This window comes from Cololabis saira, chromosome 5 (genome assembly GCF_033807715.1).
Source record: "Cololabis saira isolate AMF1-May2022 chromosome 5, fColSai1.1, whole genome shotgun sequence".
Taxonomy (NCBI): Eukaryota; Metazoa; Chordata; class Actinopteri; order Beloniformes; family Belonidae; genus Cololabis; species Cololabis saira.
Genome location: NC_084591.1, coordinates 7,202,885 through 7,220,650, shown reverse-complemented (window position 1 = coordinate 7,220,650; position 17,766 = coordinate 7,202,885). Strand labels below are relative to the sequence as shown.

The window sequence follows — 17,766 nt, the reverse complement described above, 5'->3', positions numbered from 1 at the left end:
TCAATCAAGTCAAATACAATCAAACCCATGGACGAAATATCCACTTGGCAAGTTTTCCAAGTTGCCCTGTTGTCGCCTATTTTGCTGAAGTTTGCAAATGATGGTTACACCATCATTTGCAAACTTTGCAAACAATTCCAAGGAATTGAAACACTGGGAACCGGTTGGTTCCTGATTCCCATCCCTCATTTTGGCCATGTGCCTTTAGCAAGAACTACATTCAGTATATTATTCTCCGTCTACGCAGTATGCTGAATGAAATGGCAAAAAATGAGCACCTGCCCCAAGTCCCATCATTTATAACTAATCAATTCAATTCAATTCAATTCAATTCAATTTCATTTTATTGTCCCCCAGAGGGGAAATTCGCTTTACAGGGGGGGATAAACCCAAGAAACATAGAACATAAAATGCACAAAAACACAGAGCACATTCACACAGCTAGGACACAGCACACAAAGTATGAACAAATACCCTGGGGGGGGACTGAGGACGTAGTGTGGAGAGTGGGGAGTGGAGTTCACAGTTGTCATTTTTTTCGTTTTAAATTAAGTTGGGTGATGGCATGAGTTATAAAATAATTTTTCAGTCTTTTAGATTTGGTCCTGGGCAATCTGAATCTCCTGCCAGAGTGTAAAAGTTCAAACTGGCATGGAGAGGATGGTCAGGACACAGTAGGATGTCCTGAGCCTTGGATGTTTCCCTCCTGCCAAAGACAGTAGGCAAGTCAGGGAGGGCAACACCAATGATTTTGCTGGCAACTTTAACTATATGTTCCAGCCTCTTTTTATCTCCTAGTGAGAGGCTACCAAACCAGGAGATAATGGAGAACGTCAGGACAGCTTCAAGGTAGAACATGATCATTAATTTGTTGCACACTCCGAACCGGTTAAGCATCCGGAGAAAGTGCAAGCGCTGTTGTGATTTTTTATACACAACATCTGTGTTCTCATTAAAGACAACTTGTTGTCAATGACCACACCCAAGTACTTAAAAGTTGTGACTCGCTCCACACTCTCCCCCTTAATTACTGAATCAGTTGACCAATCAGAGCCAACTGGGGCTTTAATGAGCAGGGGGGGGAGGGGGGGGGGTGTTCTTAAAGAGACAGGAGCCCAATCGATGCTTTCCAACCAGGTGACAAGAGTGCAGGAGGAGTTTAAAGGAAAGTATTTGTTTTCATTAACTGAAAGCATCCTGTTGTGTGTGTATGTGAAGAAATGAGATTGCATAGGTAGGGTCTGCAGCTAGCACACTTGTGGGGCATCTGTCTCAATCGTGTTAAGTGATTAAAAGCATAAATGAAGGAGACCCAGGCGGGCCGCGGCGGCGGGGCCAGCATGTGCAGGCCGTGGCGGGGCCAGCATGTGCAGGCCGTGGCGGGGCCAGCATGTGCAGGCGCCCACTCGGGGACCGGCCAGGAAGGGGAAGGTTATTGAGAGGCTGAACAATGAGAACACACTCTGCCCCTCTCACAGTCCCCAGAGCGGTGACTCACGTCGGCGTGCCGGGTGTTGGAGGCTTCCTGACCTCTCCGTGCAGCAGGACCAACACGCTGCTCTGCTGAGGAGTCATGTGGACCCGACATGTTCCCAGGACGACATTTACCCCTGGAAGGCAGGGAGGAACACAGAGACCCCACTGATGGCAAGTACTGCTGATCTGAACAGATAGGACTCAGAAGATAGAACGCTCTCTTAACTCGGCTACTTACTTTTGGAGGTTAGGGTCAGAGGTGTCTTCAGTATTCACATTCATTACTCAGGTAGAAGTATAGATACTAGAGTTTAAAAATACTCCTGTAGAAGTTGAAGTATCAACTCAAGTTTTTTACTCAAGTAAAAGTATAAAAGTACTGGTTTCAAAACTACTTAAAGTATAAAAGTAAAAGTAATATAAGGGGGAAAAAAGCCTTTGAAAATGAATGTATCTTAGTATAATGCAAATATATTAAAGAACCATATATGTGTACTATTGAGCATTAACATGTGTTTCAGAGAGCAGGAGATATGATGACTAGTTGCCTATAAGTATTGTAATGGTGCAAAAAGTCAAACTTCAGAGGCATGTTATCATTTATCCTAACCTTTATTGGAATGTACATCCAAGTTTAGTTGCAGGAATCTGAGGGAACGGATGTAAGAACAAAACTGGACAAGAACATCCTTCATTGTGCCACAACCACAACCAAATTCACTCTATCCGGATGGAGCAATTTAACTGGATAGTTTTTTTTTAAAGGCTGAAATGAAATAGAGAAACGAGGCTGTTTTTAAAATGTAAGGAGTAAAAAGTACAGATAATTGTGTGAAAATGTAAGGAGTAAAAGTAAAAAGTCATCTGAAAAATAATTACTCCAGTGAAGTATAGATAACCAAAATTTCTACTTAAGTAAGGTAACGAAGTATTTGTACTTCGTTACTTGACACCTCTGGTTAGGGTTACCCTTTACTTACTTACTTACCTTTGACATAAGCAAAAACAAAAGAGGGCTTTTTGCAGTAAAGTTTTGGGTTTTCTGTTTTTCATACCGGACAAACAAACACCACGGTAGCAGTGAAAACTGAAATACTGCATTGTTACTTTTGCAGGGTGACGATCTGATATAAATACACCTGCAATCTAAATTAGGGTTTTACTCACATATTCAATTCGCTGATTCTTTTCGTTAGACAAAAAAATACCTGACATGTTTCGGCGATTACTTCCACCTTCATCAGAGTCACGTGCGACCTCCCAAGTAAGTAACATGTCTGAACTGGAGCTACTTGAAGCTGAGAAACGTGTAACTGCCTGACGAGACACAAGTGCGAACAATCAAACCACAACTTTACACAAAAGTATGACCATGAACGTTTGAATTCTCAAATATTCTGTATTCACTATATTTAAAGCATAAAAAGTACAAAATAAATAGATAAAGAATAGAATTGTGGTGTTTGATAATGTCTCTGGGTATGGGTCTCTGGAAAGTGTCTAGAGACAACTTTTGTTGTATTATATGCCGCTATATAAATAAAATTGAATTGAAAAATTGAATTGAATTGATAATCTCTTGCAGACAAATGAAAAATACACTACAAATACATCTACTTTTATCCCTTTATTGTTTGTTTATACCTGATGTTTTATTTAACTGTTTTGAAATGTTATGAATGTGCAAAATCCAGATAAAACAATAAAAACATTTGATCAAAACTAAGTTGGTCACAGAAGTTTAATGGCAACCGATTACTGAAAGATAATAAATATAGATTTCACTTTTTTTTCAAACCAATTCAAATCTTTTATTTATCTATGATTATAAAAGGTAGGTCCACCTTCATGGCGCAAAATTAACTAGAAATAAACATAAACTTAGATTGAAATAAAAAATATAAGATCAAAACCGTGCACGATGGTCAAATGATCCTTTAAACGATGTCTAAATCATGTTAACGTCATACAGGAGGAAGGAATCCATCATTCATTCAGAGCACAAAACAGAACGTGCATCATGATATTGTTTACAAAACTGCAATCACAAGTCAAACTTAACTAAGTGCAGACTAGGAATGGGTGATATTTTACCGTTCATGATAAACCGTAAAAAAAATTCCCCATGGTAAGAATTTGTCATCTCGCAGTAAAAACTATAAATTCCTGTTGATGACGTTTTTGTGTAAAGCTGATTTATGGTTCTGCGTTAAATCGACGCACAACATACGTGAAGGAAGGAAGGAAGGAAGGAAGGAAGGAAGGAAGGAAGGAAGGAAGGAAGGAAGGAAGGAAGGAAGGAAGGAAGGAAGGAAGGAAGGAAGGAAGGAAGGAAGGAAGGAAGGAAGGAAGGAAGGAAGGAAGGAAGGAAGGAAGGAAGGAAGGATATGAGCCAGAAAGAAAGAAAAATTCCCGTTGATGACGTTTTTGTGTAACAAACATGGCAGATCTGAGAGCGAGGAGCTTGAGTCATTACAGCAGGGGTCACCAACCCTGGTCCACGAGGGCCGGTGTCCCTGCAGGCTTTAGATGTTTCCCTGCTTCATTGCACCATGATACAAGTGACTGTGTCATTAACAGAACTATCCAGACTTTGATGACAAGCTGGTGACGATGATTAATTAGAATCAGGTGTGTTAAAGCAGTGAAACATCTAAAACATGCTGGACACCGGCCCTCAAGGACCAGGGTTGGTGACCCCTGCATTACAGTTTTGCAGTACAGGTGTATTAATGTAATTGTTTTTTTATTAATTCAATTTAATTGGTGTAGTTTAGTAGCATTCAGTATTCTTTTAGAGCAGTGTTTTGGCTCCAAAGACTGAATGTGGTGATAGATTTATAGTTAAAAAGATGGAGTTGAATTGGTATTTCTTTTTTATCGTCATTTTAATCGTTATCGGGATAAATGCCAGAAATTATCGTGATAACGTTTTTAGTCCATACCACCCATCCCTAGTGCAGAGCCCCAGTAAACACCAGTTAATACAGTAAACACATCTGTTGTTTGTTGATGCTGCACAAACATGCCGTTTTCACAACTACTGTCACATTTTATTTCTTTGGTCACAGAAGTCAGGATTTAAGCACTTGCAGTTATTTTTTTCCAGGATGTGACGTTTCACAGAGAAGTTCAGATCCACTTTGGCCCAAACTCTTAGTTAGAGAAATAACAGGAATAATCGTTCAGTTGCGGCTACAAGCACCAAAATTGGCACACATACTCCTTAGGGGTTGCTCTTTTGATAAAACCATTGTGCCAGAAAAAAAAAAAAAGATGGCGGCCTTTTTTCAAGATGGCCGCCATCGAATATACAGTAATATTGCATTTCGCAATAAAATCCAATAGAGTTGTCCTATTGGAATGATCTTGGTGTCAAATCATAACCTTTTCACTATGTAGAATCTAAATTTGGAGCCATGGACTTACACTTTGGCTTCCTTGTACCATATATCAGTCCCAGAATCCTAATATTCTGCTAAATTTGAGTTTTTTTTTATATGTTTGACACTGGTAAAATGGATGGCAGTGTATACTTTAGTATTGTTAGAGGTTTTGAGTGTGGTTTTTTTGGCACAATGGTTTTATCAAAAGAGCAACCCCTAAGGAGTATGTGTGCCAATTTTGGTGCAATTTTGACACTGTCAAACACAAAATTCAGTTTCATCATGTCTTACTTCAGGATACAAAAGAGGGGAACGTTTGAAAAGACACTCCTGATTTTCCACAGGTGTTTTTTTTTTCCTTTTCCTTATTCATCCACAGCTGAAAACAATAAGAGCCGAGTTTCCACTGTTAGTGACGCTTTGGGAAGAGTTTCCAGAACAAAATAGACTTCACGTTCTACATTTGATTTCTCTCTTATTCTGCTTTTAAAACAGTTTTTTAATGATAGTCACTTCTGTAAATCTTACCATGAACCAGTCTGGTCCTTGTATGTAGTAGTTTTATTTTGTTCAATGAGAATCTGTTCATATCTTTGTTTTTTTTCATTTATTTTCTGAAGGTTATTCTTTGTTTTGTGCAAACCTGACCAAAATGTAAAACGTCCTCTTCTCAGCTAACATCAACTTTATGTGGTGTGGTTGCAGGTTGTGTGTCTTTAAAGGAAATCCTCCCAGTGAGCAGAGGAAACTCCCCCCCCACCCACCTCATTAGCGGTAAGTGGAAAAACCAAGGCTCACAAATAACAGTGTTTGTTGATGACGGAGTCGATAACAAAATCATCTTTATTGAAGTGAAAAAGTGAAGTTGAGACAGAAATATGAAGCAGCATTTCTTTACAATGTGCTTCATCGGTGGAAGGAGATAAACGCATAAAACCTAACAGAAATAATCCAACGCTTGGCTGGACAGTTTATGCTTGTCATCTTCTGTAAAAATTAGGCCTAAATCTAACATAAAATGAATGTATTTATTTGGTGTAAAATATAAATCATGTCCCATAAATAGTTCTGTGATTTATTGCAGTTGTTGAATTTAAGCAGCAAAACTGAAGAAGTAGCAGTTTATCCTTGAAATAATACCATATTTAAAAAATATAATTTACTTAAACAAGACAATCAGACTTTTATTAAAGGTTTGTAGAAAGAAGCATCTAATAACTGTATAAATATAGTATGTTAACCAGTCGGATACGTCAATATCAGTCAAAAGTCAAAAGGGTCAACCACATCTCTGAAGGTTTGATGAAGAATGGCAAAGAAAAGTTGATGGCACAAAAATGGTTTAGACTAAATATTAAACGGTTCTCAAAACTTTTCTTTTCAGCGGTATAAAACAGCTGAATCCAAATCTTATGGACAAAAATGTGAGCGTGAACTGAGTTTACTCATAAAGAACTGAGAGGTTGAAATAACTCTTCCATCACAGACACTGTTGCGGCTCAACTTGAACAGAAAATGTGACGTTACATGTCATGCAGTGATAAAGAGGCTGAATGGAGGTAAAGATGGGGAGAATGAATAACCTGCCTCTCTACCTATTGATCTGTGATGTCACAGAACCCTGAAAATCTGAAACAATCACTGACTTACATATTTTTAGATCTTGACATAAACAAATACAATGACAGAATTGTGTTATTTGCGTATATTGAGTCAAATATGTGAATAAAAATAGATCGTTTAAAAAAAAAAAACTGACTCCATAAACAGATACATATCCATGACTAGTCCTGCATTTTCAATAATATATGTATAATGAATTATTGATATGTTCAACTCCAGCAGACTCTCCTGTTTAAACCTTTTCTGGCATATGAGGGTCATTGAAAACCTGAAAACTTTTGTCCCTGTGAAAGTCAGCCGCCTCTCAATATCAGCGGTTTCTAATGACTTTTAAAACAATGGCACTCTGGACGTCAGTGGCAGCCTTTTAGAGCAGATAATGGATGATGACAAATGCGTTCTTCCTTTTTAACTGAAGTCAAGCTGCTGCCTACCAACCTTTATCACTGAATGATTCGCATTTTAAGGGATTTAAAGCTGAATACACGCACTGCTTATGGAGAAATACTCTGTTTGTAAAGGTATTAACTGCAGTAATGAAATAAAGTAGGATTGGTTATAGGCTGCAGAGGATATAAAGTAAACGCCAAAAACTGCATGTTTCACATTTCGGTCACTCTTTTTTTTTTCTTAGTATCCTTAAAATCACATATTACATGTACAAACAAGAATCTGAAACAATCGGAAAAAAAATTCCGTGCTTTTACAAAAAAATGTTTTCCAGGTCTGACCAAAGGTCTACAGATTGTAGACTTGTAGTTCTCGAGACCACTTTCTTGTGGTCTTGTCTCGGTCTCGGACTCGGATAAATGAGATGCCGTTGCACCGAGGTGACAGAATCTGGTGATCATCAGTTCTTCCTCTTGTTAATGTACAGTTTTGTAAACTATTTGTATTTTGCATTTGATTTCATGTTTTGGTGCATCTGCATGCGTCTGCATTTAATAACAGTATTGTGTTTATAACGGCCTTGATGTTTGAATAAATATATAAATAATATTTGATTAAGCATCAGGTCCATTTCAGTGATTCTGATATACGGTGTAATTTGATTACTATTATGGTAAGTAATGTAATTTCAAGTCCGTAATTCTGTGTATCTTTAATATTTAAAATTCACGTTTCATCTACAAATTAAGTACAATTTAAATCAGTAACATTTACTATTCATTCCTTTTCTGAGGTGGAGGGGGGTGTTGGAGCTGGTTATTCTGCTAGAGGACTTTGGGACTAGTTAGTAGTCGTGTCAATCCTTAAAAGCACTGGAGTCAATCCTCCAATAGTGTAGAAATAGCGGTAGTGCAGTCGCCACACATATCTGATCTCAGCTGATGGATGGAAACATTTCTAGTGAGTTCAACATCATCATCCACTTCTCTGTGTTATTGAGCTGCAGTTGAAAACAAGCTCATATGGAAACTAGCTGAACCAGGATGATGTTCTACAATCACGCAGGATCAGGGGCCTAAGTTAAAATGGACTGCGTAGGAGTCATACTAAAATTGCACGTACACCCAAAAGCCGAAAATGCCGGGCGCGAAAAAAAATCAGGATCAATAAAACCATGTGCACGCAATCTTGCACGTTGTTCGCTTTATGAATCACAGTCCAGCTGGAAGGCTGCGCAGCTGAATCCGCCTCATATCCCGCCCTCTACACGCCCACATTTTACCATAAATGCATATGGATGAGCCTACTGAGCATGCGCAGTGGCTTCATGCAGCCTGTTTGGCGTCAGAATGAATGAGACGGTGTCCAGCCACCGTGACACTGACTTTCACTGAGACTTAGATCAAGATGTTGTGGATGATATGGAGGACAGGAAAACCGGTGGTCACAGTAAAAGTTAGAATAAGTATATAAATAGTATACAATAAAATAAAGCGACTGAGTGGCAGCACGCTGTTGCTGCCCGTTAGTGCCACAACGCAATTTCCACTGGGGACAGGGGGGACATGAACCCCCCCCAATTTTCAAAATCATGTATTGTGGTGGCAAAAATTGTTGTTCAAAAAGAATGTCGGGACACCTCAGCTGTCTTTCGAAGATTTTATGAAAAGAGGAAACACATTCAATTGAACGGAGCCACACAGTCCAACCGGTCACATGAACCGACAGTCCTGAGTGCGCTGAAGAAGATTAGGGACAGGTTATTTTATAGTTGGGAGCTGGAAAAGACAAAACATCACCCATCACCCTGGCAACCGTGCCAGGGTCTGTGTCAAAGGAACATGACCTTGGCATAGGAATGAAAACAGGCAACAGACAGTGTTATACCAAAATTTTCCATTACAGTATTTGTCCCCCCCACCTTTTACAGTTTCAAAACTAACGGTAGGCTCAGCCTGTGATTGCAAACCATCCAGACTCTCTGTGCCAAGGCGGGCGATGCGAAGACGGGACGGGACCCGCTCCCCCTCCTCCCTCCTGTCTCTCCTCAGAGCTGCTCAGGGCTGATTTATGGTTCCGCGTCACACCAACGCAGAGCCTACGGCGTAGGGTACGCGGTGACGCGCACCGCACGCCGGACCCTACGGTGTTGGTGTGACGCAGAACCATAATTCCAAGTAAACGACATGCGCGCCCGTGCATGACAGGCAGACACACACGGGGAGAAGAGACTATTTCTTTAATTTTTATTTTTTTTAAAAACTTTATCCTTATGAACGCAATTGTTATATAGTCCAACTTTCCTTATTTTAATCAGAACACTTTCTTTTTTCCTCTTCGGCGTGGAGTAGTGGGCTCGGGGCAGCAGCCCCCCCCCCCCCCCGCCGCCTGCTCCGTTACCAGCACTATTTTATCATAAGTCTGATATATGTTGTGATATGTGATGGCATTATTAAGAGTATGACATGAATCTGGCTTCATTTCACCACCTCACAGCCTGCGTCGCCAGTTCCCCGTGTCTTAAGTAAATTCTTACGGGAGGGTTGGGGTTGCCGTAGGGATACGCAGATTTTTCGGTTAGTTTTTTCTTTTTAGATGCAAGGCTTTGCGTAGATGGCGGCTTCCGCAACTTTCAGGGGCTTTTTCTGCGCAAGCAAGCTTTATAGATGAGGCCCCAGGACATTACTCAGTTTTTATTTTGGTCTGGGTCTTGAGCTGAACTAGTTTTGGTCTTGATACTCTCTGATCTTGGAAGTGTCTTGGTCTCGGTTTAGACTCGGTCTTGACTACAAGTCTAGGAGATTGACACATTGTTGGGAAGCTTTTATTGCACCTACAGTAAGGATTTTTTTTTTCAGTCACGTGCAAACGATATATCGACTGACTCCGTGTTCAGATTAAAGTTTATTTGTTCCTTGTTTGCCCCAATATCTTGAAATGCCTTGTCTGTCTAGCCCAGCCACTGGCTGCTGCTCCGGTGGAGGCCACGCAGCCAGCAGCAGGATTCAGGACGCCTCATCGCCACGTACAGAGGCCCACATGCCCACGATGTGGACTCACGGTGCCCGGCGACGGACTGGACCACACCTCAAAGGGTTGGAGTCCGCCGCAGAGCTCAGGGTCGCCAGAGCACCACGCCGGCGGGGCCGGCGGGGCCGGCGGGGCCGGTGGGGCCGGGGGCAACCACATCAAGAGCAGCAAGAGGAGCAAAGGCGGCGTGCCTGGATCTCCTCACAGCGCTGATGCACCTGCTGGTAGGTTCAACCATCTGTTTACTTACACACACTGTTCAAACCGGCTTTGACGTTGGAATTTATGAGAAATGGTCACAGTTAATATCTACATTAATTGAAATACAATTTAGTCATGGGGCAGTTCTCAATAAATCAGAGCTCAGAGTCGCCTGCTGGTCCAAGGTACAACGAAGTGAACCGTCATCCGTCCCCTCTCATTAGAACATCATTATCAACAACGCAGATCTACATGCCCCGTGTGGTCGGATGCAGTACTGCTACATAGAGACGCGTGTCCCCACAATTCAAAAACATGTCGCAACTTAAAGAAAAGTCTCTCGGCGCCACGGCCGAAACCGAAAAGGAAGTCGGCCATTTTGAATTATTCGTGTAATTGTGGCGCAATTTATGCCATTCCTTCGGCAGTTAATGCGGCCCGAACCGTAACGTGCACCCACGTGTGTTATACATCAAAATGTGCGTCTCCATCCTGCGACGATGGGCATTACTTTTCTCAGTCAAAAGTGTTACCGTGGCGAGGATAGACGCCAAAAAGCGCACCCCCCCCTTCATCTGATTGGTCCATATTTGATAGTTCCTACTTTCTGCCATAACTTTTGAATGGTTTGACATAAAGAGTCGTGGGTGGTGTCAACGGACTCGGTATTGAGTCCTTGAACATAATTGGTGCAAATTAGCCCCGCCCCTTCTTCTGATTGGTCGATATTTGATAGTTCCTATTTTCTGCCATAACTTTTGAATGGTTTGACGTGGGTGGTGTCGTCGGACATGGTTTTGAGTCCTTGACCATAATTAGTTTTGAGTCCTTGACCGTTATTGGTGAAAATTGCACACGCGAGGGCCCGTTCATCGCTGCTTGCAGCTTTCATTTCTAATTCATATTTTATTGCTCAGTGGTTCTATTTTTACCAGGTCAAATTCCTGTGTACATTTGGCGAAATAAAGCGATTTCTGATTTCTAAATATATCACAAAATGCTGAAAGCTGGATTTAGCAGAGTTTAGCAGAAACAACAAGAAACACAAGTCATCCACCCAAGAGGATCAATCCTTCAAGAAAAAAGATGAGGAGAAATAGTTCAATAATTTAATTGAATTCAGAAAGTTGTTTAGATTTAAATGTGCTCCTATTGAATATATTACACTACAAGATGTACAGCAGCACTTCAAAGTTGTCCGTGAAAACTTTCCAGTCCTTCTAGTTTTATCAAAGCGTTGTTTACCAGCGTCCTCTCGTTATCTCTATGAAGCTGTCCATTTAATCAGTGCAGTAACCACACACACACACACACACACACACACAATCCTCCTGTTTTCATCTGCACACACGTCTTTTAGCACAAACTCGACGAGGGGGGGGGTGGTAAGTGGAGCGGCGGAGCGGGAAAGGGTTGAACCCGGCTCCCCTGGGAATTCTGCTGCCTCCTTTTCAAGAACTTCCTCGAGTAAACAGGATAAAACGGCTCCATTTGCATGAGCCGAGATGCGAGGATGGAAACGGCGGCGTCGCGATAATACCGCGATGACACGAGTGTCAGGTTAATGTGTGCAACTTCATCTGCTCCTAATTTGGGCAGCAGTGCAATTATCAAGCGACATCTTTGTTGTGGTTGTTGTTTGTCGCCGGGAGCCTCGGTGGCCTCTCCTGATTGTCCCCCGAGAACTGAACAAAGCTCTGTGATTAATAAACACAATCACTCTTGATCACTGCAGCAGGATAATGTCTCTTTTAAGTTGCCGTCGGCAACCACAAACAAACACGCGGGAGATTAATTTGGGGGCTGATAGACTTGATCCCTGCGTTTGATGGCGGCTGACAGGCGGTGACCCCAAATCAGCCCCCCAGTCTCGCACTCAGCAGGCACGCCGATTTCTCCCAGTGGCAAGCCGCGGTACTGCAACAAAAAATCCCATGGGGCCCAGAAAGCTTTTTTCCCATAGACCGCAATAGTAAAAGAGAAGCCTCTAAAACTGTTCACAGGAACCTCCAGTTGTAATCACCGGCAATTACTAATCTTTGTATTCTATATTTTTAAATCATGGACTTTATATCCGTCAAAAATGTTTTCTAACGGCCAGAAAAGTCAAAGAAAAGTCTCTTTCTGGGCGTGACGTCACGGCTGACGTCAAGGGCGGTAGGGATGATGTAACAGCATAACCTGCATGTACACTTTTTGCTGGGGACAGGACATTAGTAAGACCAAACAGATTGGGTGAACGGGGGTCAGGGCTACATTTGTCACAAATATGAACCTAATTAATTGATAGGCTAAATGATCAATGCAAAATAAATCTGTTAAAAAAAAAGTTAAAATTGTTATTTTCATGGGAGAAAGTCATCAGCAAATCAAACGTGCATTTGAGGAAAAAAAATGGACCGGCAAATTCAGCAAGTGAAAAGGGGTAAATGTAAGTCTTAACATAATGAAAATAATTCACTTAATAATGGTAGGGTCAATTCTATCCTTACAACATTTGGGAAGACAGTCTAAATTACTTTCATATCTGAACTCATTATATAATGCAAATAAGGTTGCTTAAAAGTTGGTGGGGACAATTTGAGCCTCCTGAAAAGTTGGTAGTGTTATGTCCCTACCGTCCCTATGCAAACCTACGTCCTTAGCTGACGTCACGGCCGTGTCCGTGCACTCCATGGATGTATTATATTAATATATATTATATAATTATATCATATTAATACATTAATAATATATGTAATAATATACATGTAATAATATACATTAATTAATATATTATATTAATACATATTATATTAATATTCGCGTCATTGCCCCAGAGCATCATGGGAGGTGACTCAACTGCACATGCTCTATGGGCCCGTTAACGCGGAAGTAAACCCGGAAGTCAGGAAATTTTTCGGCGTATGCGCTAGGTGAGCAATTTACATGTAAATGAATGGGTGGCCATTTTCCTGTCTCCTATCCAGTTATTTAATACATCCATGCCCCCGGTGTGTTTGTGTGAATGTTTCCTCAGACGGGTGTTTCCACCTGCTGCTGGCGTGCCTGTGGTGCCAGGGCTCAGCGCTGCTGCTGGGGCTGCTGGGGGCCTGCTCCTCCTGCCTGCAGGGCGTCTGCTCGTCCTGCTGCCGCGCCTGCGGCCGCTGCTGCGCCGCCGCCCAGGAGGCGCCGGTGGAGGAGCTGGGCTGCCACGCCCACTGCCACTCCGTCCTGTTCCAGTCCTGCGGCGAGCCGTGCTGCGAGTCGGCCGAGTGCCTGGAGTTCTGCCTGGAGTGCTGCCAGATCTGCCATCGCAGCTAGGACCGGTCCCAGACCCAACGCTGGGTTAAGTTCACCACGCAGTCACGGACCGGCTGCTGCAGTGACGCTGCCAGGGAGTTGAAGGAAAAGCTCATAATGAATCTGCCCTGTGGGACGTTCCACCCCGGATGCCGCCATCACTGATGGATGGATATATGGATGGATGGATGGATGGATGGATGGATGGATGGATGGATGGATGGATGTTGGATGGATGGATGGATGTTGGATGGATGGATGGATGTTGGATGGATGGATGGATGTTGGATGGATGGATGGATGGATGATGGATGGATGGATGATGGATGGATGCATGAGTACTGACAGGAGTCAGCAGGAGAGACCATGTCTCTCCAGTGTTAGCGTTGCTCCATTGGCTACCTGTAAAATTCAGAATCCAATTAAAAATGTTATTACTTGCATATAAAGCCCAAAACGGCTCAGCTCTGCAGTATTTACAAGATTTGATAGTGCCTTATGTTCCTGGCAGAGCTCTCCGCTCTCAGAGTGCAGGTTTACTCGAGGTTCCTAGAGTATCTAAATGTAGATTTGGAGGGCGGGCGTTCTGCTATCAGGCACCATTACTATGGAACCAACTTCCAATCTGGGTTAAGGAGGCTGACACCACCTCCACCTTTAAAACTAAACTTAAAACATTTCTGTTTAGTAAAGCCTATAGTTAGTGTTTAGTAAACCTCTAGCTGGTGTTGGTAAATCTCTAGGTAGTGTAAACTCTAGTGTGTTAGAGTCAGTAGTCATAGTTGCAGCTATAGAACAAGACTATAATAGTTAGTCTCAAATATAGCTTTGCGGTAGATATGCTGCTATAGGCTTATGCTGCAGGGGGCACCGACATGATCCGCTGGGCGGTGCCTCTCACCCTTCTTCTCCTCTCCTTTTCCCTTCCTCTCTTCTCCATTTCCATTTTTATAAATGTCTCATAGCTATCGTCTTGTCCAACGCTCCTGTAGTTTCTTGTGCTGGCCCCCCCTTTTCTCTTTTTTGTGCATGTTTGCAGGCCGGAGCCTCGGGATCTCTGTAAAGCGTCTAGAAACAACATCTGTTGTATTAGACGCTATATAAATAAAATTGAATTGAATTGAATTGAATTGATGGATGATGGATGGGTGGATGGATGGATGGATGGATGGATGGATGGATGGATGGATGGATGGATGGATGGATGGATGGATGGATGGATGACTTTATCCATCACAAGGGGAAATGTTGTTGTCATAGCATTCCGCTATAATAACAATATTGTAATACAATAAAGAAAACTGAGGTAGAAAAGAAAGGACACTTGAAAAAAACACAAGATAAATAAATATATAAACTCTAGATGAGCGATTGTTCTCTCCCTCCGGGGGGTTGAGACCACTGGGGACCAGTTTCAGCCGAGGACCTTCCCTTTAAGCACAAGTTCCACCAGCTTCATTTACTATTAATTTGACATTTGCAAATCTACTCACATTCTTACATTTAGGAACTCTGTTTTTAAGCTTTATTTTCTTCATGCGTCTGTTAAAGTAGAGTTTCTCTGTCCATGATTTCTCCTCAAAGCCTTTAAATCCTGATTAAAGTCGTCCCTCAACATCATGTCATCCGAGTGTTGATGTCTGCTGAGTCTCATCTTTTTGTTTCAAATCATTTGATTTACTGCTTGTCATTTAGCAGACGCTTTTATCCAAAGCGACTTACATCTAAAGAACAACACAAGCAAGAAAATCACATGCGCCATTTAGTCCGAACCCTCTTTTATGAAACAATTCAGAATTGCATTTTTCTGTAGGAAAAATGTATCAGCTTTATCCATTTTTATTGTTTTATTGTTGTAACAGTTTTTTTTAATGCACATAGGCCAACTTCACTCCCAGTTGTGTTTTTGTACTTCATCTTTCTTCATTGCAGTTAGTTTTACTTCCTTCTCTTGGACGAGGCCAGCGATCTGGAGGCTTCCTGCTCGCCGTTCTTCCTCCCTCCCTCCATCATCATCCCCTCCACAGAGGTGGGTAGTAACGAGTTACATTTACTCCGTTACATTTACTTGAGTACAATTTTTGGCTACTCTACCCACCTCTGCCCCTCCATCACCTTTAGGATCCCTGTTTTTGCTGTGTTTACGTTTCCTTGCCTTCAGTGTCTTGAGTTTAGTTCAAAATGTATCTCGGTGCCCAAGTCCCCACACTGCAAAAACTCAAAATCTTAACAAGAATATGTGTCTTATTTTTAATTAAAATGTTTCATTTTTAGTCAAAAAAAATCTCATTACACTTAAAACAAGACTCATCACTGGAAAAAACAACAATTTTCACCTGATTCAAGTAGATTTTCACTTAAAATTATTAAGATTCTTTTGCTTGTAATGAGAAGATAAATCTTGTCCCATTGGCAGATTTTTCTACTTATTTCAAGTGAAAATTTACTTGAAACAGGTGAAAATTGTCAAATAACAAGTTGACTAAAAATTAGCACTTTTAACTTGAAATAAGACAAGTATTCCTGGTAAGATTTTGAGTTTTTGCAGTGCAGGTTGACTTCAGTGACCTTTTCTGCTCCTGATTATCCTCAAACGGGCACATTCACTATCTTAGACTATTTTGCTTGTTTTTTTAGTCAAGAGAATGTTTCTTCCCACAGTTGCAAGTCAATTCTTGCCTAAAATAAGACAATTCTGACTTGATTAATAGAAATTGGACGTATTTCTACCGGGGCTGTTTTAGTTAATATCTGTAGGAGCTGCAGAAATATGGGAAAAGTTTGGACAGGGAGTGACTAGTTAATTGTTTTAATGGTCTTCTGGTTCCAGTTGCAACCAAACGACAGAGTTGCATCCATCTTCCTGTTTACCTCCATCCATCACAGTAGATTTCACGTGCTTCTACTTCTGAGCGTTATCTAAACACGGCGGCCCGTAAGGACCGGATCTGTTATGCACTTCTAAGATTATTCCTGGGACAAACGATTTAACACACTTTTGTGATATCATATTGAGTCTACTGGAGTTCTTTGGGTGAAAGTGAATGAAACTGAAACACATATGGGACTCATAATTAAAGTAAACTCCGCTGCAGGCTTTATTTTACAGAAATAGGTGCACGTGAAGTTGCAACTAATGACTTTGACCTGACAAACCTCCCAAACATGAGAGGTTTGACACTTTCCTCTGCTTCTCCTGGTTCCTCTTGTTATAAGTGTTACGGGCTTGACTTCTTCCTGCTCGGCTCTTTGCAGTCGAGAAACAGGGCAAAGCAAAACGTGTCAGCTCTTTTCTTGAATACCTTTTCATATTTGTCAAATAAAGCACTTGCAACATGAAAAGGATAGCAACTGTCTGCGTATCTCAGTAGATCTGAGCGGGCTCATTTAAAGTCTGACAGCGGAGAGGCAGAGTAAACAGCCAAAAATAAAACAAAGTGGCGATAAAGACAACGCTGTCAATCTGCACGCCGGAGCCGAGGGGCTCATTTAAATCACGTTAGAGCAAGTAAATCGAATTTAAGTACCTCTTTTGGATTCTGCCGGTGACAAGAAACGGCGGCGATGTCTGATTTGGAGCACGGTGAGTGGAAATAAACACTCCACTTGTTCCACTTGTCCCAGCACTTAGTTGTGGCCTCCGCCTGCAGCTGATTCTTATAAACTCCAACACAAGCAGCCGTCAGATCAATAATCAATGTTCACCTTTGGGCCTCCATCACAAACGGTGGATTTGTGTGTATTTAGTCTGCTGCCCATCCTTCCACTTCTTCTTCTTCCCCAGTTCATGAGAGGCAGGTGACGGTGGGAACTTAGGCCGACCAACACATTTCATTTCATTTCATTTTCACTTTATTTTGTGTAGAGGGGCATTGTACATTGATAGGCTAGTTCAGTGGTTCTCAAACTTTTTTCGTCATTCCCCACTTTGAACAAGTGGGGATTTTCAAGCCCCACTTGCCCCCGTCGCCCCAACAGAAATCTTGACGAATTACTTGAAATTATTTTAAATGTATTGAAATTACTAGCACCAAGTATATCAGTCATATTTGATACTGAATCAAAATCAAAAACAACAATTAACACGAAGTTCAAAAAGAGAACAACTTTATTAGAACAACAGAATAGCTTTATTTGCAAAAACATAAACAAGAGAACTATCCCTGCATTAGTGCTGCAGTGTGCCTGTTTTGCACTGCACAAAGTTCAAAAAGAGAAAATAAAAGTGCAGTTGCGCCAACTTAATTTGCAATCTGTGCAAAAAACTAAAACATAAACAAGTGAACTTTCCCTACATTAGTGGCTGCAGTGTGCCTGTTTTGCACTGCAAAAAGTTCAAATGAGAAATTAAAAGTGCAGTTGTGCCAACTTATTTGCA

The 17,766-nt window shown here is 41.5% G+C and overlaps 1 protein-coding gene across 1 annotated transcript; it reads left to right on the top strand.

Moving 5' to 3' along the window:
- The first annotated feature begins 1,532 nt into the window (after window positions 1-1,532).
- On the top strand, window positions 1,533-13,409 carry LOC133444538 (myoD family inhibitor-like). The gene is made up of 4 exons (XM_061722378.1): window positions 1,533-1,647; window positions 5,568-5,636; window positions 9,830-10,129; window positions 13,126-13,409. The coding sequence occupies exons 1-4, from the start codon at window positions 1,587-1,589 to the stop codon at window positions 13,407-13,409; spliced, it is 714 nt and encodes a 237-aa protein (XP_061578362.1). The 5' UTR covers window positions 1,533-1,586.
- The last annotated feature ends 4,357 nt before the right edge of the window (window positions 13,410-17,766 follow it).

Excerpts from the sequence above, each read along its gene's own strand:
- LOC133444538 (XM_061722378.1), top strand. The coding sequence starts at position 1,587 with ATGTTCCCAGGACGACATTTACCCCTGGAAGGCAGGGAGGAACACAGA. Across the intron at positions 1,648-5,567 it reads ACACAGAGACCCCACTGATG|GTTGTGTGTCTTTAAAGGAA; the intron begins GCAAGTACTGCT and ends GTGTGGTTGCAG. Across the intron at positions 10,130-13,125 it reads CAGCGCTGATGCACCTGCTG|ACGGGTGTTTCCACCTGCTG; the intron begins GTAGGTTCAACC and ends ATGTTTCCTCAG.